Source organism: Pipistrellus kuhlii, unplaced genomic scaffold (genome assembly GCF_014108245.1).
Source record: "Pipistrellus kuhlii isolate mPipKuh1 unplaced genomic scaffold, mPipKuh1.p scaffold_m20_p_11, whole genome shotgun sequence".
Classification (NCBI taxonomy): Eukaryota; Metazoa; Chordata; class Mammalia; order Chiroptera; family Vespertilionidae; genus Pipistrellus; species Pipistrellus kuhlii.
In genome coordinates, this window is record NW_023425416.1 from 2,526,944 (window position 1) to 2,550,000 (window position 23,057).

The following is a 23,057-nucleotide window of genomic DNA, read 5'->3' on the forward strand; positions in this document are numbered from 1 at the left end:
TAAAAGAAGTAAAATATTACTGGCAATGCAGTTTCCTGTGCCCCTCACCCTGTGCACATTCTGCCATCCCCACCCTGGGAACAACCACTGTCAGAATTAAGTTTGTCATCCCAAGTGGCTCACAGCACAGCCATGAAATCACTTTTTGCTAAACTTCTCAGGTGTAGGGTAGGGAAGAGGCCTGTCTGCCCTCCATGCAGGGCGGGGGGGGGGGGGGGGGGGGGGGGGGGGGCGGGGGGGAGGCGGAGGAGGAGAGTCAGGCACTGGATTTCAGCGGGGAGGCTGGGGGCGGGGTGGCTGGCAGATCGGGTTTCAGCCAGCCTGGTTTTTGTGTGTGTGTGAGTGTGTGTGGTGTGTGTGTGTGTGAGTGTGTGTGAGTGTGTGTATATGTGTGTGTGAGTGTGTGTGTATGTGTGTGGTCTGTGTGGTGTTAGTGTGTGGGTGTGATTGTGTGTGTGTCGGGGGGGGGGGGAATGAACGAGAATGCGAAGGGAAAGCCAGCTGCTGTGTGTGTGTGTGGTGTGTGTGTATGTGTGTGTGTATGTGTGTGTGGTGTGTGTGTATGTGTGTGTGTGGTGTGTGTGTGTATATGTGTGTGTGTGTGGTGTGAGTGTGTGTGTGTGTGTGTGTGTGTGGTGTGTGTGGTGTGAGTGTGTGTGTGTGTGTGGTGTGTGTGTGTGTGTGTGTGAGTGTGTGTGTGGTGTGTGTGTATGTGTGTGTGTGTGTGTGTGTGGTGTGTGTGGTGTGAGTGTGTGTATGTGTGGTGTGTGTGTGTGTGAGTGTGTGTGTGGTGTGTGTGTATGTGTGTGTGTGTGAGTGTGTGTGTGTTGTGTGTGGTGTGTGTGTGTGTTTGTGTGTGTGTGTGTGTGTGTGGTGTGGGGGGGGGGTGCGGGGGGAACGGGCGTGCAGGGAAAGCCAGCTGTGCGCAGTGGCTCTTCCTGTAGAACCTGTTGGGGCCGGTGGGTGAGTAACCAGGTGGAAATGGCTCCCAGCCGCCGCTCGGCTCACATCTGCCTGCGCCCAGAGCCACTCACTCCCCAGGACGATCTGCACCCACACGGTCCCCCACTAAAGCCGAGTCTCTGCCGGAGGTCTGCGGGGAGAGCTGTGCCCTCCCCCGGTCGGTCCGTCGGTCGGAAGCAGGAGGGGAGCTGGGAGGGGGCCCCAGATAAGAGTGGCTGCGTCTGCCAGGCCGTGGGAGGCCGCAGTGTGAAACTGAGTCACGCCTGCATCTGATGAAACTGCTCAGACTCACCGGCTGCCGGCCGGGAGGGAGGTGGGGAGAGCCCGAGGGCTCCCTCGCGTTTCCGTCTGTCCTGGGAACTTCTGGATGGAAAGGAATGAGAGCCTCCGGCCCCTGGACGTTCTGGGAGCGGGGTATGTAGCTTCCAGGTCACTCACTCCCCGGGGTGCGGCCGGAGCCGGGCGCCCGGTGCCAGGGCGGGCAGCTCCCCGCTGGGACGGCGGTCTCAGTGGAGCTTCTGTCTCCGTGTGCACACGCTGTCTCCGTGTGGACACTCTGTCTCCGTGTGGACACTCTGTCTCCGTGTGGACACTCTGTCTCCCTGTGAACACTCTGTCTCCCTGTGAACACTCTGTCTCCGTGTGGACACTCTGTCTCCCTGTGAACACTCTGTCTCCGTGTGGACACTCTGTCTCCCTGTGCACACTCTGTCTCTGTGTGAACACTGTCTCCGTGTGCACACTCTGTCTCCGTGTGGACACTCTGTCTCCGTGTGGACACTCTGTCTCCGTGTGGACACTCTGTCTCCCTGTGAACACTCTGTCTCCGTGTGCACACTCTGTCTCTGTGTGAACACTGTCTCCGTGTGCACACTCTGTCTCCCTGTGAACACTCTGTCTCCGTGTGGACACTCTGTCTCCGTGTGGACACTCTGTCTCCGTGTGGACACTCTGTCTCCCTGTGAACACTCTGTCTCCGTGTGCACACTCTGTCTCTGTGTGAACACTGTCTCCGTGTGCACACTCTGTCTCCCTGTGAACACTCTGTCTCCGTGTGCACACTCTGTCTCCCTGTGGACACTCTGTCTCCGTGTGGACACTCTGTCTCCGTGTGGACACTCTGTCTCCCTGTGAACACTCTGTCTCCGTGTGCACACTCTGTCTCCGTGTGGACACTCTGTCTCCGTGTGCACACTCTGTCTCCATGTGCACACTCTGTCTCCCTGTGAACACTCTGTCTCCGTGTGGACACTCTGTCTCCCTGTGGACACTCTGTCTCCCTGTGAACACTCTGTCTCCCTGTGAACACTCTGTCTCCGTGTGCACACTCTGTCTCTGTGTGGACACTCTGTCTCCCTGTGAACACTCTGTCTCCGTGTGGACACTCTGTCTCCCTGTGCACACTCTGTCTCTGTGTGAACACTGTCTCCGTGTGCACACTCTGTCTCCGTGTGGACACTCTGTCTCCGTGTGGACACTCTGTCTCCGTGTGGACACTCTGTCTCCCTGTGAACACTCTGTCTCCGTGTGCACACTCTGTCTCTGTGTGAACACTGTCTCCGTGTGCACACTCTGTCTCCCTGTGAACACTCTGTCTCCGTGTGGACACTCTGTCTCCGTGTGGACACTCTGTCTCCCTGTGAACACTCTGTCTCTGTGTGAACACTGTCTCCGTGTGCACACTCTGTCTCCGTGTGGACACTCTGTCTCCCTGTGAACACTCTGTCTCTGTGTGAACACTGTCTCCGTGTGCACACTCTGTCTCCGTGTGCACACTCTGTCTCCGTGTGGACACTCTGTCTCCCTGTGAACACTCTGTCTCTGTGTGAACACTGTCTCCGTGTGCACACTCTGTCTCCGTGTGGACACTCTGTCTCCCTGTGAACACTCTGTCTCCGTGTGGACACTCTGTCTCCGTGTGGACACTCTGTCTCCCTGTGAACACTCTGTCTCTGTGTGAACACTGTCTCCGTGTGCACACTCTGTCTCCGTGTGGACACTCTGTCTCCCTGTGAACACTCTGTCTCCGTGTGCACACTCTGTCTCCATGTGCACACTCTGTCTCTGTGTGAACACTGTCTCCGTGTGAACACTGTCTCCGTGTGCACACTCTGTCTCTGTGTGAACACTGTCTCTGTGTGAACACTGTCTCCGTGTGAACACTGTCTCCGTGTGAACACTGTCTCCGTGTGCACACTCTCTCTCCTGTGTGAACACTGGGCTGCGTGGGGCAGGACCCTGAGATCGTGCTGTTCTCTCAGGAGCTGGCATGTCTGAACGCTTGGCTCCTGTGCTTCAGGAAACGGTTCTGCTGACTGTGCGCTCAGAGAGGGTATTTAGATCCTCACAGTGCTCTCTGAATGTATGCTAAAAACCTAGCCAACGTCTAACATTGGAATGAAATCTCTAATAATCAAGACTAGGGTCGGAGTAGAGGAATTCTGGGAAGTCCAAGACAAGCCGGGCTCGGCTCCCCAGGTCTAGCGTGAGGGCAGCAGCACAGCACACTGAGCTCTGCGATCGCCGCTGCCTCTACAGACGGCTTTCCACACTTTCCACAGCCGGTTGCTAGGGGCGTCTCTCCTCCAGAAAAGCAAACAGCTCCGGGCACATTGGAGCGGCAAGCAGAGTGGGAATGTGAAGTTACCACCCAGAGCTCCCTCCGGCTCAGACACCACTGGCTCTGAGCCCTCCCCCGCCCACGCCCTGGCTTCTGCCCCATTTGGGGGAACCCTTGTGGTGGAGAAGCACCCTGCGTGGGGCTCTGGCTTACTTTCACGTAGCTTTCCTTTGAGACGTAATCTGAGTTCTTCCTGAACCGCTCAGCCCCTGGACTGCCTTTCCATTCAGATCTGAGTCAGCATCTCTGATCGGAGGCATGCTTACCGGAACCCAGGAGGTTCCTCACCAGCTCTCCTCCTGTGAGTCCCGGGGGAAAGCCAGGCATGTCCCCCCTGCACAGTTTTAGGGTTCCAGGAAGAGCTGGTGGGAATTCCTGCCAGAAGGAGGGCTAGAACGGGTTCAGGTTGCAGTTGGTTTGTAAAAAGGCTGCATCACATGTTAGTGTGCCTTCTGGGTTATTTTTTTATTAAGCTGTTTTCTAGATGCAGTGAAATTTGACATAAATTAAAGCTGTGTGTGTTGTTGTGTTTTCTTCATTTATTAGCTGTTCCAGTGGAAACAGCTGGAGAACCTATATTTCCGGGAGAAAAAATTCGCTGTTGAAGTTCACGACCCCCGGAGGTGAGGGTCCCCGCTTTCCCTCTGCTTGTCCTGGTGGCTTCTGGGTAATGCTGCGAGCACTCACATGCGGTTTGCGTGGATGTGTGTCTATTCCTCCGGGTCTGTCCCTGGGGGTGGAGCTGCTGAGTGAAGAGCTGACTCTTTAACCTTTGGAGGAACGGCCGGAGGGTTAGCAGGGGCCACCCCATTTTCCGTTCACACCAGCAGCGTGTGTGGGTCCACTGTCGCCACGTCCTCCCTCGCGCTTGTTATTTCCAGCGGAGCTGTTCTCTGGCAGCCGTCCTCGTGGTGGGAAGCGGCCTTTTCCTCATGACTGACGTTGGCTGAGCATCTCTTCATGTGCTCATTGGCCGTTTGCATGTCTGTTCAGACCCCTTGCTCGATTTTAAATTGAGTGTGCCTGGTCACTTTAAAAGACAGCTGCCAAATGATCAACATTAATTAAAGTCAGGACCGCGGTTTCTCCAAGCTGACACATTTATGGGTATTCGGAGGACACGGATGGGGAAAACAGCCCTTAACAAAAAGATGGCCTGAATCCCGACAAATGAATGCTGGTTGCTCTCTTCCTCCCAGTCCTTCCTCCACCTGCCCTGTCCTCGCAGCAGCCCTCTGGACCAGGTTTGAGCCTGGGCACTCTCAGCAATCTCGTTATGTCCGTCCTCTGATTCTGTCCGGGTCAGACAAGTCCCTCTAATCCTCGATGCTCCTTCCCCCGAGGAAAGTGCTCATCCCCAGGTCTCTGTCTTTAAAACATTCCTCCACTCACTCCCCACCGCTGGTGGTGGTTTTAGCTCCGTGATGTTAGTACAGCTCTAACCTGACTAATCCTTATCTGCCTGGGAGCATGTGCATGCACCTTTAACACCAGATTTGCAGAGTGATCGCCTAGGCCTGATGGGCTTTGTCAGAAAAGGAGGAGCTCAGAGCCCCGTCCGCATGGTGTGGCGGCAGGAAAAGGAGAAGGAGATGTGCTGTTGCGTTGCTCACGGGAAGCCGTTCATGCTGTGCTGGGCCAGGAGCTGGGGATCTGAGCGCTTTTCTCCATCTGCAGGATTTCGGTGTCAAGAAGGACCTTTGGGCAAAGCGGCCTCTTTGTGCAAACCTGGTATGCACACTCTTCACTCATCAAGTCCATCTGGGTGATGGCCATCAGTCAGCACCAGTTTTACTTGGACCGGAAGCAAAGCAAAGTAAGTGATGAGATGAGGTTCTGCAGGAATAAGCTCCTGCCCCTCATTTGCTTTCTGTTTAAAAGATGAAAGCATATCGGTTTTTGTTCTTTTAGGGTTGTTTTTTTTAAACCTTACTACCAACTGTTTTAATTTTCCTCATATTTAAAAAATGAGCAATATATAACCCAATTCAAAAGTTGTACGATTTCCCCAGGCTGGATGGCTCAGTTGGGTGGAGCATCGTCCCATACACCAGAAGTCATGGGTTTGATTCCCAGGCAGGGCACATAACTAGTTTGCAGAGTTCATCCCCAGTGGGCTTGATGGGAGGCAACTGATCAATGTTTCTCTCTCTCTTCCCCTCTCCCCTAAAAATCAATAAAGATAGTCCTAGCTGGTTTGGCTCAGTGGATAGAGCGTCAGCCTATGGACTAAAGGATCCCGGGTTCAATTCCAGTCAAGGGTACAAGCCCGGGTTGCGGGCTCAATCCCCATGGGGGGCATGCAGGAGGCAGCTGATCACTGACTCTCTCTCCATCTCCCTTCCTCTCTGAAATCAATAAAAAAAATTTTTTTAAACATCAATAAAAATGTATCTCTGGGTGAAGATTTAAAAAAAATTGTGTGTAGTGTATACTGGTAATGTTTTAAAGTTAATGATTGAACTATACCATAACAAAGACTCATGCGTCCTTATTAATATGTCTTAGCTACAAAGCCTAAGTCTTATTTTTTTTGGAAGAGTGTCATTTTGGTATATGTATAAAAATTCTAAATTGTCCTCCATGTTGACATTTTTGTTTTATAGCAACTTAATCATTCATTTGAAAGAGGCTTAATTGAGTGAATTTCATCACAATGCTGTATACTTTTTAGGCAAAAATTCCTTCAGCCAGAAGCTTAGACGATATCGCGATGGATTTGATGGAGACAGGAACCCCGAGGACCTCCAAACTGGTCACTCTGGAGGCCAAAAGCCAGTTCATTATGGCCAGCAATGGCAGCTTAATCTCCTCAGGTATCCGCTGGGGTTAGAGAGGGTGCAGGCAATCTTTAGTTTATTTCACTTTTGTTGTTGTTGTTATTGTAAACCACTTTTAAATGCATCTTCTAACCCATTATTTTGGGAACAAATAAGCATATCAAAATTACAGTATGCAGAAGTTTCATTTTTAATAAAAATTTTAAACTGGTAGCCTTTGTGTTGCCCATTCACTTTTGGAAACTAGTGAATGTGGTGTCAAAAAAGGCGTAAACTACACACTTTGCAGCCCTATCCTGCCCTTGAATTTGATGTCTTTGGTGGAAGAGCTGTGTAAGTAACAGTTTAAAAAAAAATTTTTAAACTGGTTTCAGAAAGTATAAAATTAAATTATAGTCAGGTTGCATAACTAACACCAGTTGCAGAGACACTGAGTGCCTAAGGGCGGCTTGAAAGGACATTTTCTCCCGATAAATTCCATTAGCTTCTTATTCCTCCCAAGAAATCCTGGAACCTTTTATCACTAAGTATTCACTAAAATGCATCTTCCCACTAAAATCTCACTGTCAACTTGTGCATCTGGAGCACAGAATATTCCCTTGCCTCGCTCGCTTGCTATCACTGTCTCAAGGAACATCTCACCGGCTCGGAAAAGTTACTTTTGTCGCTGGGTGTGGCTGAGACATTAAGCATTTTATTACTGCTCCGGAAATGACTGAGCCAAAACGGGGAAAGGCACCTTTCACTGCCAGGCTCCGGTAGATGCCCAGAAGCATGAGAAATGTTCTCCAGTTTCCTTTTATTATATTCACCAACAGGGAGAAAAGAAATAAACTATCTAATAGCAGGTTTGGCTTAAAAATCCTTTGTCCTTTACAAAGGAAGGAAACATCCCTTGGATAAACCTTCCCATCCCCTGCTTCCAATTCCCCCAGGTTCTCAAGACTCGGAAGTGAGTGAGGAGCAGAAGAGAGAGAAGATCCTGGAACTGAAGAAGAAGGAAAAGCTGCTGCAGGAGAAGCTCCTGAAGAAAGTCGAGGAGCTGAAGCAGATCTGTCTGCGGGAGGCGGTGAGTCCTTCTGTTCGGGGACCCTCAGGTGGTATTTGCGGCTCTGGCTCGTGCCCATCCTGCCGGCTCTGTTCTTTTCCGCAGGAGCTTACGGGCAAAATGCCAAAGGAGTACCCGCTGGGCATCGGTGAGAAACCGCCTCAGGTCCGAAGGCGTGTGGGCACCGCCTTCAGATTAGATGACAACTTGCTCCCCAGTGAGGAGGTATGAGCCCCAGCCCCTGCTGTCCCCCCGGGATTCTGTGAACAGAGACGGAGCAGCTGTCTGTTGAGTGTGGTCCACTCGGCCTTTGATTTCGGGTCACTGCTGCGCGTTTTTATCTCACCAGTTGACAGTGACAATATAGACCAAATTGAGTTCCTTCTTTTATGCACAGCTCGGTTAAAATTGTTATTACGCCTCCAAACACAGAGCGCCCTCATCAAACCCCGAATGTTCACAAACTGAGAAACATAAGAATTAACGCTGACGTTAGACTCTCCCACCTAAAACCAAGCAGCGGCCTTTGGCAGATTCTTTTCCCTCCTTGAAGTCTTAATTCTCAGGTCTCGGTTTTCTCATCTACAAAATGGGGGTGCAGTGATTCTTTCCCTCCAGGGGAGGCAAGGAGGATTCAGTGAGGTGGCACGTGTCCAGCACACAGCTTAGCACAGTCCACAGATTTGTCAGCCATATGAAGTGTGTTTTCTCATCGCATGTTTTCATGTGGCCTCACTCCTGTTTCTTATAGACATCTACCCATCTTGACTTTAGAAAATGATAGCAGTTTCTATCAATTATAGAGTGAGCTTTGCTGTGTATTGAGTGCTCACTGTATACCCAGCTCTGCACAAGGAATGCACATATACTTGTGTGAGGTAGATGTTCCTTTCATTTTACAATAAAAAGAAACTGAATCATTAAAAAATTAAGCAGTGTGCCTGGCGTCATACAGCCAGGAGCCACCAGAGAAAGGAATCAAACCCAAATTTACATCTGTAAAGCTGTGCCTGTGAAAACAACATTCTGCATCTCTGACTCTTGGGTTAAGAGTCCCTTATTGAAAAATATAACCTTGCTGAAACCGGTTTGGCTCAGTGGATAGAGCGTCGGCTTGGGGACTGAAGGGACCCGGGTTCGATTCCGGTCAAGGGCATGTACCTTGGTTGTGGGCACATCCCCAGTAGGGGGTGTGCAAGAGGCAACTGATCGATGACTCTCTCTCATCGATGTTTCTAGCTCTCTATCTCTCTCCCTTCCTCTCTGTACAAAAATCAATAAAATATATTTTTTTAAAAATATATATATAACCTTTACCCACCAACTGAATGAATGAAAGGCCGTTCCCTCCTTTGGGAGGGAAAGAGGGTGAGAAGTTGATGTAAATGGATGAGGAAGGTTTGAGGCCGCCTGTGCAGTAAACGGGGAGATTTTACGCCCAGAGAGCATTGGAGAATGCACGAGAAGTCTGACTCAGTGCCAGACGTGTGAGAGTGAGCGAGTGTCTACAGAAATAAAACAGCATCGTTGTGTAAATGCAGGACCCTGCTTTGCAAGAGCTGGAGAGCAACTTCCTAATACAGCAGAAGCTGGTGGAAGCTGCAAAGAAGCTTGCCAATGAGTCAGACCTGTGTAAAACCGTGAAGAAAAAACGAAAGCAAGATTACACGGATGCAGTGAGAAAGCTCCAGGAGATTGAAAACGCAATAAATGAATACCGCATCAGGTGTGGGAAGAAGCCTACCCAGAAAGGGACAGGTACCTTACCAGGTGAGTAGTAACAAGTCAAGTTTTTCTGTCCCATCGCCCTCTTGATGACATGTAGCATTCCAAATCAGTTCATTGTGAGAGAAAAGAAAAAACAGGAATAAAAGTAACTTTGCTGGGGTAGAAATGGTTTGGAATTCCAGTTTTACAAGTAAGTAAACCTGGTTTTCAGTGACATTCTCACTGTTGTAATAACACTATATTATTATGTTGCTTTCATTTTCGGGATGAAAGAGCTCTCACTACAATATTAGTTCGCAGTAAGACAGATTCACCTTTAACTGAGCTGATGGCATTGCAAGAAACACATTTGACAACTCAGAGGAGTAAGAGATCTGGGTCTATCCAGTAGTTTCCCGAAGGTTTTAAGGCCGAAGACCATACAGTTTCTTAAGGACCTATTCAACTTATGTGGCTAGGAAAGAGTTCTCACAATTACTGTCACTATGGAGGCTACTTGAAGATATGGGTAAATGTTCATACTATAACAGGAAGTGCAGAAAGGCAAGCACAAAATTGTCACTGCAGCATACTCCCAACATTACATAATGACCAGAGGCCCAGTGCACAAATTCGTACACAGGTGGGCTCTGGCTGGCCCAGTCCCAATTGGCTGATCAGGGCCAGGCCTGTCAGGAGGAGGGGCCGTGGGAGGTTGGCTGGCCAGCCCCACCCCCCATTGGACTGGTTCACTGGCCACAGTGGGCATCATAGCAACTGGTTATTATGGTGTTCCAGTCACTGGCTTTTTATATATATGGACTAGAGGCCCGGTGCATGAAATTCATGCATGGGGGGTGTCCCTCAGCCTAGCCTGCACCTCTCTAATCTGGGACCCTCAGGGGATGTCCGACTGCCGGTTTAGGCCCAATCCCTGTGGGCCTAAACCGACAGACATCTCTCTCACAATCAGGACCTCTGGCTCCTAACCACTCTCCTGTCTGCCTGCCTGATCGCCCCATAACCACTCCCCTGCTGGCCTGATTGATGCCCAGTTGCTCTTCTGCTGACCCTATCGCCCCCAACTGCCCTCCCCTGCCAGCCTGCTCACCCTCCCCTACCCTCCCCTGCTGTGACCCACCTCCTCCACACAAGGCGGTGGAGACGCCAGTCCTGGTCTCCTCCGTGCTACACAGAGCCTCAGGACCCCCAGGCCTCACCATGCAGAGTGACTGCCAGGCCCTGCCTCCACGTGCAGGTGGCCATCTTGTGTCAGCCATCGTGACAACGTCGTGCACTTGGGTACAAGGACCACCGTGGCTTTTATTAGTAGAGGTGTTCACACAAAGACTTGCTGTGAAATATTTTAAAATACCAATAGTTGTGGAATTTTAACTAACTTAATTTTCTTTTTAGCACTCTTCTGTATTTTCAAAATTCTCAACATTATATATCTAAAACTTTCATGTTCAGAAAAACAGTAAATTGAAAAATCTCATTTAGGTAGATCTCAAGTCCAGTCAGCCCTACATGTTTATTAGCATGGTTTTTAGCCTTGATCATTGGTTGAAACTTGATTATATTTCTTTGATTCCAAGAATTGTTTTTCACATTTAATCATCTGTGAAATTGGGATAATTCTTATCCTAGACTAGGGGTGTCGAACTCAATCAGAGAAGGGGCCAAAATCTAAAATCCAGCCTAAATCTCGGGCCAAATGGTTTACTGAACAGTCATAAACTGTCATTGTGATGGAAACGCAGTGGAGTGCAGTGATGACAGTGCGGTGCGGGCCACATTGCAAGGCCTGGCGGGACGGATTTGGCCCGCGGGCCTTGTGTTTGACACATGTGTCCTAGACAGTATTACAGTTATGATCCAATAGTAACTTTTTCTTATTTTAATGGGACATAAAATAATTATACAGCTTAGATTTGACAAAATATGGTCACTAGGTTAAAAGAGTTCTCAGGCTGTCCTAACTGGTTTGGCTCAGTGGATAGAGCGTCAGCCTGTGGACTGATGGGTTCCGGGTTCAATTCCAATCAAGGACATGTTCCTTGTTTGTGGGCACATCCCTAGTAGGAGGCGTGCAGGAGGCAGCTGATCGATGTTTCTCTCTCATCGATGTTTTCAACTCTCTCCCTCTCCCTTCCTCTCTGTAAAAAATCAATAAAGTATATTTAAAAAGAGAGGGTCCTCGGGCTTAGGGCCAGTCATTTTGGAACGTGAAGGCACAGCCATCAGCACCACGTGTCAGCTGCTCCAGCTGGAGAATGAGGTGGCTGTGCTGCACACCAGCTGGTCCTGGGGGTGGGGGTGGGGGTGGGGGTGTTCCGTGCTCACAGAGAAGGCTGCTCCCTGCACTTGACTCTCGGCGCCGTTTGCTGTGGCCACTCCTTGCAGGTCGTGCAGGATTCAAGTGTTCTCAGCAGCGCCTGACGCTTGGCCAGCAGCTGGTGCCAGTGGTTGAGCACTGACACTGGGCAGATTCTTTTACGTGTGTCTGACAGCTGCCTCTGCTGGCTCCTTGCCTCCTGGCTCTATTATGTGTCCAATTAAGAGAGAGCCCTCCTGGCTCTGAGAGAGATTAACATTTGAGATTGGATGGGGAGGCTCTCTGCATAAGGCTTTGGGGCCGACACCAAGGTGTCGCGTTTGCCTGTAATCTTACCAGAGCCTGACCCTGAGCAGGAGTGGCTTGCCAACGCAGACCAAGTCCTCTGAGGCGCCTCTTCTTGCTCATCCATTTCTTAGCGCTGATGGGCACCACTCACACTGAGAGCATAGGGCGTGTCCAACCCCCAGAGTTCTCTCCCCAGGACTGCCTCTGGGCAGCAGCAGGGGTAAGTGCTGCTAGGGTGGTGAGCGTTCTCCCTGTGCTCCAGGCTTTCATCCATCATTCCATTTAATGTGCACTGGGCGCTGTTCTCATCCCATTTCTAAATTGAGCCAAATGACACTCAGAGAGATTAATTACCAAGATTTGAACCCAGGTCTGCCTAATTCAGCGATTCTCAACCAGGGACAGTGCTGGCCCCCAGGGAACATTTAGCAAGATCCGGAACAATTTTTTTGATTGTCAACACTGAGGGTGGGTGCTGTGGGTGCCCAGTGGGATCTCCAGTGAGACTGGAGATCCTGAAGCCAAGGACAAACTCCCCAACAAGAATTCCCCAGCCCAACAGGGCAGCTGTGCCCCGCTCAGAGACCCTAGCCTGCTTGGAAAGCAAGGGCACCACCAGGAGTCCAGCTCGATTAAGAAACGGCCCCATTCTTCGGAAGAGGGTCTAAAAACAGGTTAAACTAACAGCATGTTCTCAAATGAGCGTTCAGGTGTGTGTTCCATAGCATTTGGCATCTGTGACATGAATGGCATGGTTCTCCTTTCCAGTGTGTGGGCTGCAAACATTCGGTGCAAAGGGTAAAATTCTCATCCGTGTAGAAGCTGGATGACAACTAGTTGAAAAACAAAATTCCCTTGAAGTCTGTTTCATTTTAAGAAATAATCCAAGTAATAGTTAAGCAGCGTGTGAGGTGTTCGCACCTTCAGTGGTAAATGGGTAACTGTTCTTAACGCACTGCGTCATATTTGCCTACCTGAGTGCACTCCTTAGGAACTGCTTTGTTAAATTAAGCTCCCGGTCGGTGTGTAAATGTGCAGTCACACTAACGGCGGTCATTGTTATCCACAGAAGACATAATCCCCTCAGAAAGCAGCTCCTTGTCTGACACTACCACCGGAGATGATCGTAAGTAGCTCCCCTTTCTTGTTTGAAATACTAGCTATTCTGAAATCAGACGATACCTTTTTAGTTAACAGAAGCCTGCTTATTACTACTCTTCAGAGAGCAGCAGAGTGAGCTCACTGCGTGTGTGCAGGAGGTCTGGAGGGGGGTTACAATGACCTTCTGCACAGGTCGGCATCATGTCGCAGGACAGCCAGTCACTTGGCTTTGGCAGCCACATACCTGAGGAAGCCAGGCTCTCCCTGAGGGCGTGTGAGGCTCTGCAGGCTCTTCTTTAACTTCTCGCTGAAGTAACTGTGCGTCCACATAAGTAATATGGAGACCTTCACCCAGCTTTTCCCACGGTGACAGTTATGCATTTGGAGTCCAATCAGACCAGGGCATGTCAGTGTAGACCGTGGTTATCACTGTTCTGGATAACGGCGTCGGTTACTTTCCTGAGGAAGAAATACACATATTGAAAATTGGGTCTGTATCGGTCTCATAGAAGCAGAGATGTCTCTGTGGGTTGGGTTGTGTCACAGCACAAGGTTGTGTTTATTCAACACGTTTCCTGATGGGCTGGGCTTCGTGTCAGGTGGCACCATGTTTCTTGTAACCCCTTGTGCTTCAGCAGAGGATGGCACACTATCTGATGGGATTTAAGCAATTTGGGGGAACCCTTGCCCCCCCCCCCCCACTGCCTTACCTCCCCCAGGTTTATAGTGTGTGAAGTGGTGCCGTTCCAGAATCTTCCTTTGAGCTGAGCCTTGGTCCGACTTGCCATTCCTCTTTCAAAATACAGAGCTTAGTGGGAGACCAGGCTCCCATCTCTCAGCATAGACTAGTCGCATCACCTCCAGTGACAGGACGTGCCTTCAGTAGCCAAAGAGGCCAAGAGCTTCAAAGGGAGAGTTGAACAACCTCCTCTTGGCCCTTTGCACACGGGGGTTTTCTGTGATACAACCTTCGAAAGCCTGTAGTATCACCATTCCACCTAAGTCCTTATTGAACTGGCAATGCTGGATCAGGCCCCGCAGAGTGTTCAGTCATTTCTTCTCTGTCGTGTATAAAATATAAAAATAAAGTTCCTGGAAGTCATGTGCTTCTGAAATCATCACCATAGGAGGAACACTTTGCTCACCAGACCTTCTCATTTCTTTCCCGGGCTGTTGGCACGGTATTTGTTCACTTATTTGCTTCCTACTTATTCATCCATTCATTTACTTCTTACAGCCAATGACACCTTCACCCTTGCTGGACAGCGGTCAAGTTCAGTGCCTCATTCTCCAAGAATTCTCCCTCCCAAGTCTCTGGGTATTGAGCGAATCCACTTCAGAAAGTCGTCCATCGGTGACCAGCTGGTGGATGCCAGGCAGGCCAGGTGAGCGCCACACCAGCAGAAGGGCAGATGCTCGAGGCCTGAGGGTCTTTTCTCCAAAATGGCCTGCCCACTTTGTCTCATCATCCTCCCTTTCCGAAGAGTTATTTTTAAGGCCGAAACATAGAAACTAGCCCAGTGATTTGTGGTGATACAAGTAGAAAAGTGCTTTTAGAAAAGGTTTGGCTATTTCTTATATTTAAAGGTTTATATTAAATTTTAAGGACATTAATTATAATCTGGATTTGGGTAAAGTTTAGTTTTATAACCATGCTGTCAGGAAATTGTCATTAAATATCATTACACCCAACCAAGAAATGAGACTGACATGATCTTTCAAATGAAAACGGGACTTCAATTCATTAGAATCTATAAAATAGGTAATACAAATTTCTTCTCAAGTGTCTCAGGTAAAAATCATCAGAGTAATAACACCAGATTTTAAAAAGATGACAGACCAGTGATTCCCAAAATTTGGCTACATGGATCAATACTAATTTTTAAATAGGACCCAAGATAAGATGCCAACTGTTTGCTTTGCCTAATCAGAATGTTCAGACAACCCCATGATTTCAGGGAGGAAAGACGCATAAATGTCAAAAATATATATCCTCCACCACCACCACCACCACCATCATCATCATCATCACAACAGTAATGAGATGAAGTTAACATTTATTGAGGACTTACTATATGCTGTTCAGACACTGTTCAGAGTGCTTTAATGTATGTTAATGAGTGTAATCCTCATGACAATCCTGACAGTATTGCTGCCAGCACTGCCATTTACAGAGGAGGGCCCCTCGGACCAGGACACGTGAATAACTTGTTGGGTTCGTCGCCCAGTAGGTGCCAGAATTAGGATTTAACCTAAGCAGCTGCTCTGAAGCCTTCGATGTGACTTTAATCAGTACGCTAAAACTCATCTCAGGGAAGATGGAAACTCGTCTTCAAATAAAGAAATTATTTGGATTAAATAATTTTTTACTCATGGAAGTAAAACCAGTACAAGGTTATGTTTCTGAACTGTCAAAGTTGCATGAAAACTTTTGCCACATATGAGTCCCCGTTTGTGGATTGGCATTTAAAAACGTGCCTTCCACAGTACAGATCCAAGTGTCAGGAGCTCTGCTAGCCAACATAATTAAGAGTAAATAAAATTTAAAACTCAGTTCCTCGGTTACACCAGCCCTGTCCAGGGCTAGCAGCCCCGTGCGGCTGTGGTGTAGGAGAGGACAGCACAGATAGCACATTCCCTTCGCTGAAGAGAATCCTCTGGACCGGCATTGCTCACGTCGGGGGTAAACAAAGCTATTTCAGCACAAAGAAGAACTATCACTAACAATCATTATCTTAAAAATTATGCTCACATCCCCAGGAGCTTAAAATGAGTTTGCTCTTTGACCCACTTACTGGAATTTTTTCTGTAAATAGAGGGTGCTGATTGCAGCGTTGTTTATGTGGTTCTGAATTCTTCCCGTCACAGAGAAATGCTGTCGACACACAGCAGCCCGTACAAGACCCCGGAGAGGCGGCCCCCGGGCGGGCGGAGCATGCCCAGCACCCCGGTCCTCACCCGCAATGCCTACAGCAGCAGCCACTTACAGTAAGAGCGCCCCCGCGGCCGTGTGGGCTCTGTTACGCTTTGCTTTACGGCTTTGTTTCTCTTTGTTGTGTTTTGTAATCAGCCAGGGACTTTGGGCAGCAGGTCTCTATTGGATGGATCTACATTTCTACTCACAGTTTCACATTTGTTGGCAAAGAACTTGTATCATGTTCAAGGCAATATTGTAACGTGTTGCACCTTCACCTTTCCCACCAGATATTGCCATTTGCCGTGCACTGGTGAGGATGGAGAGTGACAGTAGCCGCATTTTGAAGTGTCCGCTGAAGGCTGCGCTCTTTTGCATGCGCTGCATTATTTAGTCCCCGCAGCGAGCCTGATTGTAGACACCGGGCACTGCTTCTGTCCTCCTTCTGCAGGGGAGGGCGTGAGGGTGGGACCCAGGCCAGGCTCGCCCAGCTGGGGCGGGGCAGAGCCCGACTCCCAGGCCCCGAGCCTGTGTGGCCCGTTGTGTGGAGGATGGGCCTGCCAGAGGCTGGGGGTTCGGCTCTGATGCAGGCTTGTGTCCTCAGTTTATCTTCCTGCTTCTCAAGAAAGGCTGTGGCTGACAGACTTGACAGAACCCGGCTCTTGTCTCATTGTGACCAGGGCCGTGACCTGCAGGTGCGCGCTGGGTCCTGGTGCACGGTTGGCCTTGGAAACCGTGCGAGCCCTGCAGTGTGTAGCTCTGAGATCCTCCCCGTGGCGCTCTTCCCCGGTGCGGCCCAGCCCTCCTCTCTGTCTGACCAGCGTCCTGTCCCCCCAGGCCCGCCTCCGCCCCGCACGGCCGCCAGCGCAGCGGCAGCCTGGAGTCCCAGTCGCACCTGCTGTCGGAGCTGGACCACGACGGGCCCTTCTTCTCGCTCCGCCAGGCCCAGCGCAGCAGCAGCACCGAGGTGCTGGACGACGGCTCCTCCTGCACCAGCCAGTCCAGCGCCGAGTGCCACTGCGCGCCCGGCCCCCGGCCCGGCGCCCACACCCTGGACGCCCGCGCCCGCGGCCGGCGCCGGTCCCGCAGGCGGAGCGCCGCGCCGTCCAGCTCGGGCAGCATGCCCAACCTGGCGCCCAGGGACGGCCTGCGCAACGGCGCCCACAGCCCGGGCCCCGAGCAGCCCTCCTACTACGTCGCCGAGGGCGACCTGTACTGCGGCGGCGGCTACGTCTACGAGAACGACACGGAGGGCCAGTACAGCGTCAACCCTTCCTACCGCGCCTCCGCCCACCACGGCCACGGCCGCCCGCGGGACTACGGCAGGGCCTTCCACGGGGACGAGGTGGACCGGGTGCCCCACAACCCCTACGCCACCCTGCGGCTGCCCCGCAGGGCCGCGGGCTCGGAGCGCGGCCCCAAGCACATGCAGAAGGCGCTGGTGGCCGAGCAGCTGCGCGGCTGGTACCAGCGGGCCTCGGGCCAGAGGGAGCAGGGCGGCACCGGCGCGGACGCGGAGCGGGCGGCCCCGCGCTGCCTGGGGCTGGCGGGGCTGCAGGGGCCCTGCTCGCCGGGCAGCCGCGCGTCCTCCTACTCCTCAGGTGAGAGAGGGGGCCGGCCCAGCGGGGGGCTCAGGGGCGGACCGTCGACCTCTGCACCAGGAGGTCAGGGTTCGATTCCCGGTCAGAGCACACGCCCGGGTTGCGGGCTCGATCCCCCGTGTGGGGTCTGCAGGAGGCAGCTGATCAGTGATTCTCTCTCATCGCTGATGTTTCTGTCTTCCTCTCCTCCATTCCTCTCTGAAACCCGTAAAAATGTTGTTGTTGTTTTTTTAAATAAGGAAAAAGAATAGAGGAGGCACTTAATGGGGATTTAACTTGCCCCCTGTTCCCCGCCCACCCAGAACTACACCCCACGGGATCAGGAGACCAGCGCCGAGGTGAGGCGAGGGGAGGAGGGCGCACCCACAGGAAGAACGGTCATGGGAAGCAGTTCCCGCCAGCTTTGCGGCCGGCACAGTCCTCGTGGGCTGTTGGAGGAAGTTGTAGATTGAGCGCCCGGCGTTAGGGCTTCACAGACTTCATCTCTCCTGGGCCTTCGAGTGACGGTCACGTCTCCTAACTGTGTTCGGGTCGTTGAGGTTTGCTATGTGAAAAGAACAGACTAAAGCCTCCGGGTGCGAGAGAGCAGTCCCACCTCCTTCCCTGCCCTCCGCCGGAGTTTGGTCTGTGTGTGCGGCTGCTCTGGTGCCAGTGTGCGGCTTCCCGTGATTGTGACAGAAGCTGGAGTTCACCGAGCACTGGTCCTGGCTCTGTGCGAAGAACTTCGTACGTCTTAACTCAATTCAGTAATCATATTTAGTCCGCTTTACGGCGGACGTAAGGCATTTCCAAAGACAGTTTTTGATGGGTGGTCCCCATCATTGACGTGAGCCCCGGACTCTGCTGGCATTTGTGGTGGACTCACAGCCTGACCCCGGCTGTGCCTCGGACTTCACCTAGAGAAGCCGGTGGATACGGGGAGTGTCTGTCTGGTTTAACTCAGCGAACCCGCAGGCACGTCCCGGAGGCCGGAGCCGGCCAGAGCCCCGCCTGGCCTCAGTGAGCCCACACCTGTGTTAGCAGGGGAGGAATATGTGACAGTGGAGCAATTTAGAGCTCCGAAGAAATGAACGGATTTTTGAACAGCGTGAACCCCTGAGGGCGTGAGCCTTGCCCCCTCCTTCAGGCATGACTAGTGAGGTGTGCACAGGGATTCCCACCCTGGAGCACTAGTCAGAAGCCTGAGGCTTAAGAGTGTCCTCAGCTCGCTGCCCTGGCCGCTCTGGCTCCATGGATAGAGCGACGGCCTGGGGGCCAACGAGTCCTGGGTTTGATGCCGGTCAAGGGCATGCCCCTTGGTGCAGGAGGCACCCGATCGATGTGTTTTCTCTCACATCCATGTTTCCCTCTGTCTTTCCCTCTCTCTCCCACTCTCCCTGAAAGTCAACGGAAAAATGTCCTTGGGTGAGGGTTAGAAGAAGTTTTATCAGCTTGTTGACAAGAGGCATCTCCATGGAGATTTCTGTTTGGGTTTGAGTTCTTTTATTTGCGCAGGACTTTGGACTTCCGCTAGTGCTTTCCCGTCTGTCACCACGTCTACCACGTGAAAAGGCTCCTGTAGTTGCTGCTTGTTGTTTATGGCTCTGATCTAGAAAACGCCCCTTTTCCCCTACGTTCAGGGCGTCGTGAGAAACTCGCAGAAACCAAACCTGGGCACCGAGCTTCAAGGGAAAACCGAGCGGCGGGCGTGGGCGGCGGCAGGGTGCAGGCTGGGCAGTGCCTCCTGGCCGGGGAGGCCGGGGAGGCTGGCCAGGCCGAGGGGACTCGGCCCCGGCGTCACCCGAGCAGCTGGCTCTGGTCGGGAGCTGGTGAGAAGGATTTGAACCTGGGGCGAGCCTTGCTGACCCCGCTGGACCGGCCCCACAGGCCACACCGCCTCCTAAGGGATGAGAGATGGAATCAGTGCTCCCAGAATCCTTTTGAAATGTTCCTCATTCCTGCTTCTGTTTTACAGCTAACAGAGTGTATTAATTACAACAGGCGTGTGTCATTCTCATGCAGAGATAGGTCCCAATTTTTTGCCAAATTATCGGGGGGTTTTGTTCCTTCCAGCCACCTCAGAGTTCTCGGTGGCTCGGTGTTAACGGTACTGGCAGCCTCCGTGTACGGTCATCCCACCCTGAGCATGCAGCACGCTCAGCACTCTGTGTGCACGACCCCACCTCATGGATTGGTTGTGTTATTTTTATCACCCTGACTGGACAGCCGAGGCATATCCGGCCAAAGAGTGCCGATGGCCCTGCCCGGGCCCCAAGGCCTGCAAGTGGCGAGTGGGAGTTGGATCCCAGCGTGGACCTGACCACGGAGGCTGGTGAAACGTTCCCGAAGCTCCCAGCGAGAGTGTTACGCCTCGGGTCAAATCCTGTGGCAACGGGGTTTGGAGATGGTCTCACATGGGCCCCAGTGCTGGTGGGTGAGAGAGAGGAGGAGGGTTGGCTGCCAGGGACAGAAATGAGGACAGCGGAGAGGACCCTGGGCAGCGCTGGGCACCTGGGTGTGGAGCAGGACTGGCTTTAGGGAGGACGGCAAATGCTCAGAGGAGAGGCATTCGCTGGCCTTTGCTCCCCAGTTATGCCCTCGCTTGTCCAGGCCCGCCCCTCCGGAGGACGAGCCCATTCTTCCTGAATTCTTCCTATGCTAGTTCCCTCCCCACATCCATCTTTTCCTAAAGGCCTGGATCCTCCTGGTGACGCGGCTGCCTGTGGCTGAGGAGCAGTAAGGCCCTGCTCACCTTGGGAACACTCCCTCCAGGGGCAGAGGACCCCGGCTGCTCCTTACCCTGATGAAGACCAGTGAGAGTCCCGATAGAGCTGGCTCGTCTTTTGGTGTTTTTTAAAAATGGAATGTCTTTTCATGGACCTCATCCCCATTAATAACATTAATAGTTATCACTTACTGAGTGCTCCCTCTGTGCCAGGACGCACTGCTGTCCTTAATCCTGATGTTACCTGTTTGAGAGCCTATTTATGTTATTGTCCCCACTTTCCAGGTGAAGAACCTGAGCTGAATGAGGCTAAGCTATTTGCCCGCAGTCAGCAGTCATATGGCCACTAAGTGCCCGAACTGGAATAGGGCTTTGTGGTTCCCAGACATGGGTTCATAAGCTCTGCTTTGCACGCAGCTGATGATAAAGTACGTGTAAATGGCCTAACCAATCTTCACTTTAAACATCACCAGTAATTTTGTCTATTTTCCATTTTTATTTCTAGTGTCTTCTACGAACGTTTCCGGGAGCTGGCGGACCCAGATGACAGTCGGGCTTTCTGAGTACGAGGCCCCGGCACATCCTTCCTACACCACCTGCTACGGTGGCTTCTACAGCCCTTTGCCCTCTCCAGGCAGGTGAGGAGGCAAAGCTCGGACACTCCGGTCACTGCTGAGGTCTCAGGGAGCCAGGAACCCTGACTCATTTTATGACGGCTGAGTAATCTAGCTGCAGGGTGGCAAAGGATAGCCTCTGGGTCAAAACCAGCCATCACCTGTCTTTATAAATAAAGTTTTATTGGAAAACAGCCATGCTCATTTGATTCATATCATGGATGGCTGTTTTTGTACCAGGAGGGCAGAGCTGAGTAGTTGCGACAGACCGTATGGCCAACAAAGCCCCAAGTACCTGGCCCTTTAAGGGAAAGTTTGTTGGCATCTAATCTAGCTCCTTCCAATGTGACCCTGTTCTTAGTTACGTACATTAAATTCTGTATCTGAAGGCTTTGCTTTTAGTTGCAGTACTTGAAACTGTGCAGTTGATTTATGGACTTAGACTCTTCTGGAACCTTGCAGGAGAAATATCTGCTGCAGGAAAACCTGTTCATCCAAGATTCCTCAGGAACAGGTGGCAGCTTCACTCCAAACACTTGCTGCCTTTTTGTGTCTGGCCCTGTGTTTGTTAAGAACAACAGACACAGCAAGCTGTCCTATTCGTAAAAAATAATTCTTCATAAACATTTAGAGGAAATATATAAGAACAGTCTGTCAAAATGTGGTTGTCAAAATGATTGCAAATTCTGTATTACACCTTTTTCAGTTATTCGTGTTACAGAGAAGTCAAGTTTGCAGAGGTCATTTCTCCCTGTCAATTTCTCATAGAATATTATTCACACCCATGGAACCAAAAAGAACATTTTCTGGGATTTTTAGAAAATTCAGTGGTGCTTCAGGCATAGATTTACACAGACAATACTTATAAAGGGCTTTACACTAGTGAATTTGATAAGTTAGTTTATTTTTTTTAATCTTTATTGTTGAAAGTATTACATAGGTCCTCCTTTCCCCCCATTAACCTCTTCTAGCCTGCTCCTGTTCCCCACCCCCGCCCCGCAGGCCTTCAACACCCCGTTGTTCTGTTCGTGTCCATGGGTTATGCATGTATGCATACAAGTTCATTAGTTGATCTCTTCCCCCACCCACTTCCCCCTACCTTCAAGGGGTTTGTTTCTCATTAAAGCTCTTAGTGTTATAAGCAAATGAACACATTCATCCCCAAAAGCCTTATTTTTCTTCTCCATATTCAACAGGAGTTTTTCTTGGCTTGAAATATTAGTCCAATTGTCTCAACTCAACAAAGGCTATGCTCAAAATAGAATTTTAATGAAATATACTTCAGAGGATATGACATAGCTTGGATTTCTGTAAATAATGCTTGAGAATGAGTTAGGAGCAAGAACTAAAATGATTTTGGCCCAGAATTTGTGTTGATTTTTTTCAAGTCAGTTCTAATCATCTTGTATAATAATGTGCGAATAGTTTTCACGTTTACATACTTTTTTAAGTTTTGTATTGATTGATTTTTAGACAGAGGAAGGAGGAGTGAGAGAGAGAGAGAGATAAAGAAAGAAACATCGATTTGTTGTTCCACTTCTTTGTGCATTCATTGGTTTATTCTTGTATGTGCCCTGATCAGGGATCGAACCCACAATCTTGGAGGATTGGGACGATGTTCTAACCAGCTGAGCCCTGGGCCAGGGCTATCTGCTTTTGCTTTCTTCTTTTGTTGACCCGTTAGAAATGGTATAAAACATTCCCTGTACACGCAGTTCTGATAGTGTCCTTTACACAGCTCTCACTGGACTCAGGAAGTGCTGAGTCTTCAGGGGCCCTCTGCTTTTAGGGAGCCGCCATGTGCTTCAGCAAGCTCCGTGGCTGGACGGGGCAGTCTGAGGTCCAAGGGGCACAATGGGCAGGAAATTAGAACTATTTAAAGATCCCCATTGTGTGTGTGCACATGCACTTAATATGAGCTCATTGTGGAAAACTGAGAAAATAATAAAGAGATAAATAAGTAGAAGAGTTTACCCATAATTCCACCATATAGAGATATAACAGCTATTAACATTTTGGCACATTTCCCCCATTTTTTAAACATGGTTATACTGGTACCATGCATACAATTTTACAACTTTAATCATATATGAAATTCTACATTTCAATTATTCACTTAATATAACAAACACGTTTCCATATGTTTAAAAGTTTTTTAATTTTTATTTTATGTGACCAATATAATATTTCACTAACAAATACATCATACTTTATTTAAAAATTACCCATATTTTGAATTTGAATGGTCTTGGATTTTCTTTCCTTCTTATTTTAAGTAATGCTGCTATTTATATCTTTGTACAAAACATTTGTCCAGATTACTTCCCTAGGATTTATTCCAATTAGTAGAATTAAAGGGTTAAATTAAAAAGCATATTT

At 50.3% G+C, this 23,057-nt stretch overlaps 1 protein-coding gene and 1 non-coding gene across 6 annotated transcripts in view; both read left to right on the top strand.

Moving 5' to 3' along the window:
• The window catches only part of FRMD4B (FERM domain containing 4B), a 203,672-nt gene that overhangs the window by 175,458 nt on the left and 5,157 nt on the right, over positions 1-23,057 (top strand). For 4 of the 5 annotated variants that reach the window (XM_045578941.1, XM_036430563.2, XM_045578939.1 and 1 more), the window contains 11 exons: positions 4,130-4,206; positions 5,261-5,399; positions 6,258-6,399; positions 7,299-7,432; positions 7,517-7,636; positions 8,953-9,181; positions 12,814-12,870; positions 14,083-14,230; positions 15,714-15,833; positions 16,597-17,360; positions 20,570-20,702. In XM_045578941.1, the coding sequence (XP_045434897.1) occupies positions 4,130-4,206; positions 5,261-5,399; positions 6,258-6,399; positions 7,299-7,432; positions 7,517-7,636; positions 8,953-9,181; positions 12,814-12,870; positions 14,083-14,230; positions 15,714-15,833; positions 16,597-17,360; positions 20,570-20,702 (2,063 nt within the window). The remainder of the gene's footprint in view (positions 1-4,129; positions 4,207-5,260; positions 5,400-6,257; positions 6,400-7,298; positions 7,433-7,516; positions 7,637-8,952; positions 9,182-12,813; positions 12,871-14,082; positions 14,231-15,713; positions 15,834-16,596; positions 17,361-20,569; positions 20,703-23,057) is intronic. The other variant, XM_045578940.1, reaches the window with a different exon arrangement.
• LOC118715859 lies at positions 6,576-6,709 on the top strand. Its single transcript, XR_004986998.1, has one exon. It is a non-coding gene; the product is annotated as a small nucleolar RNA SNORA13 (small nucleolar RNA).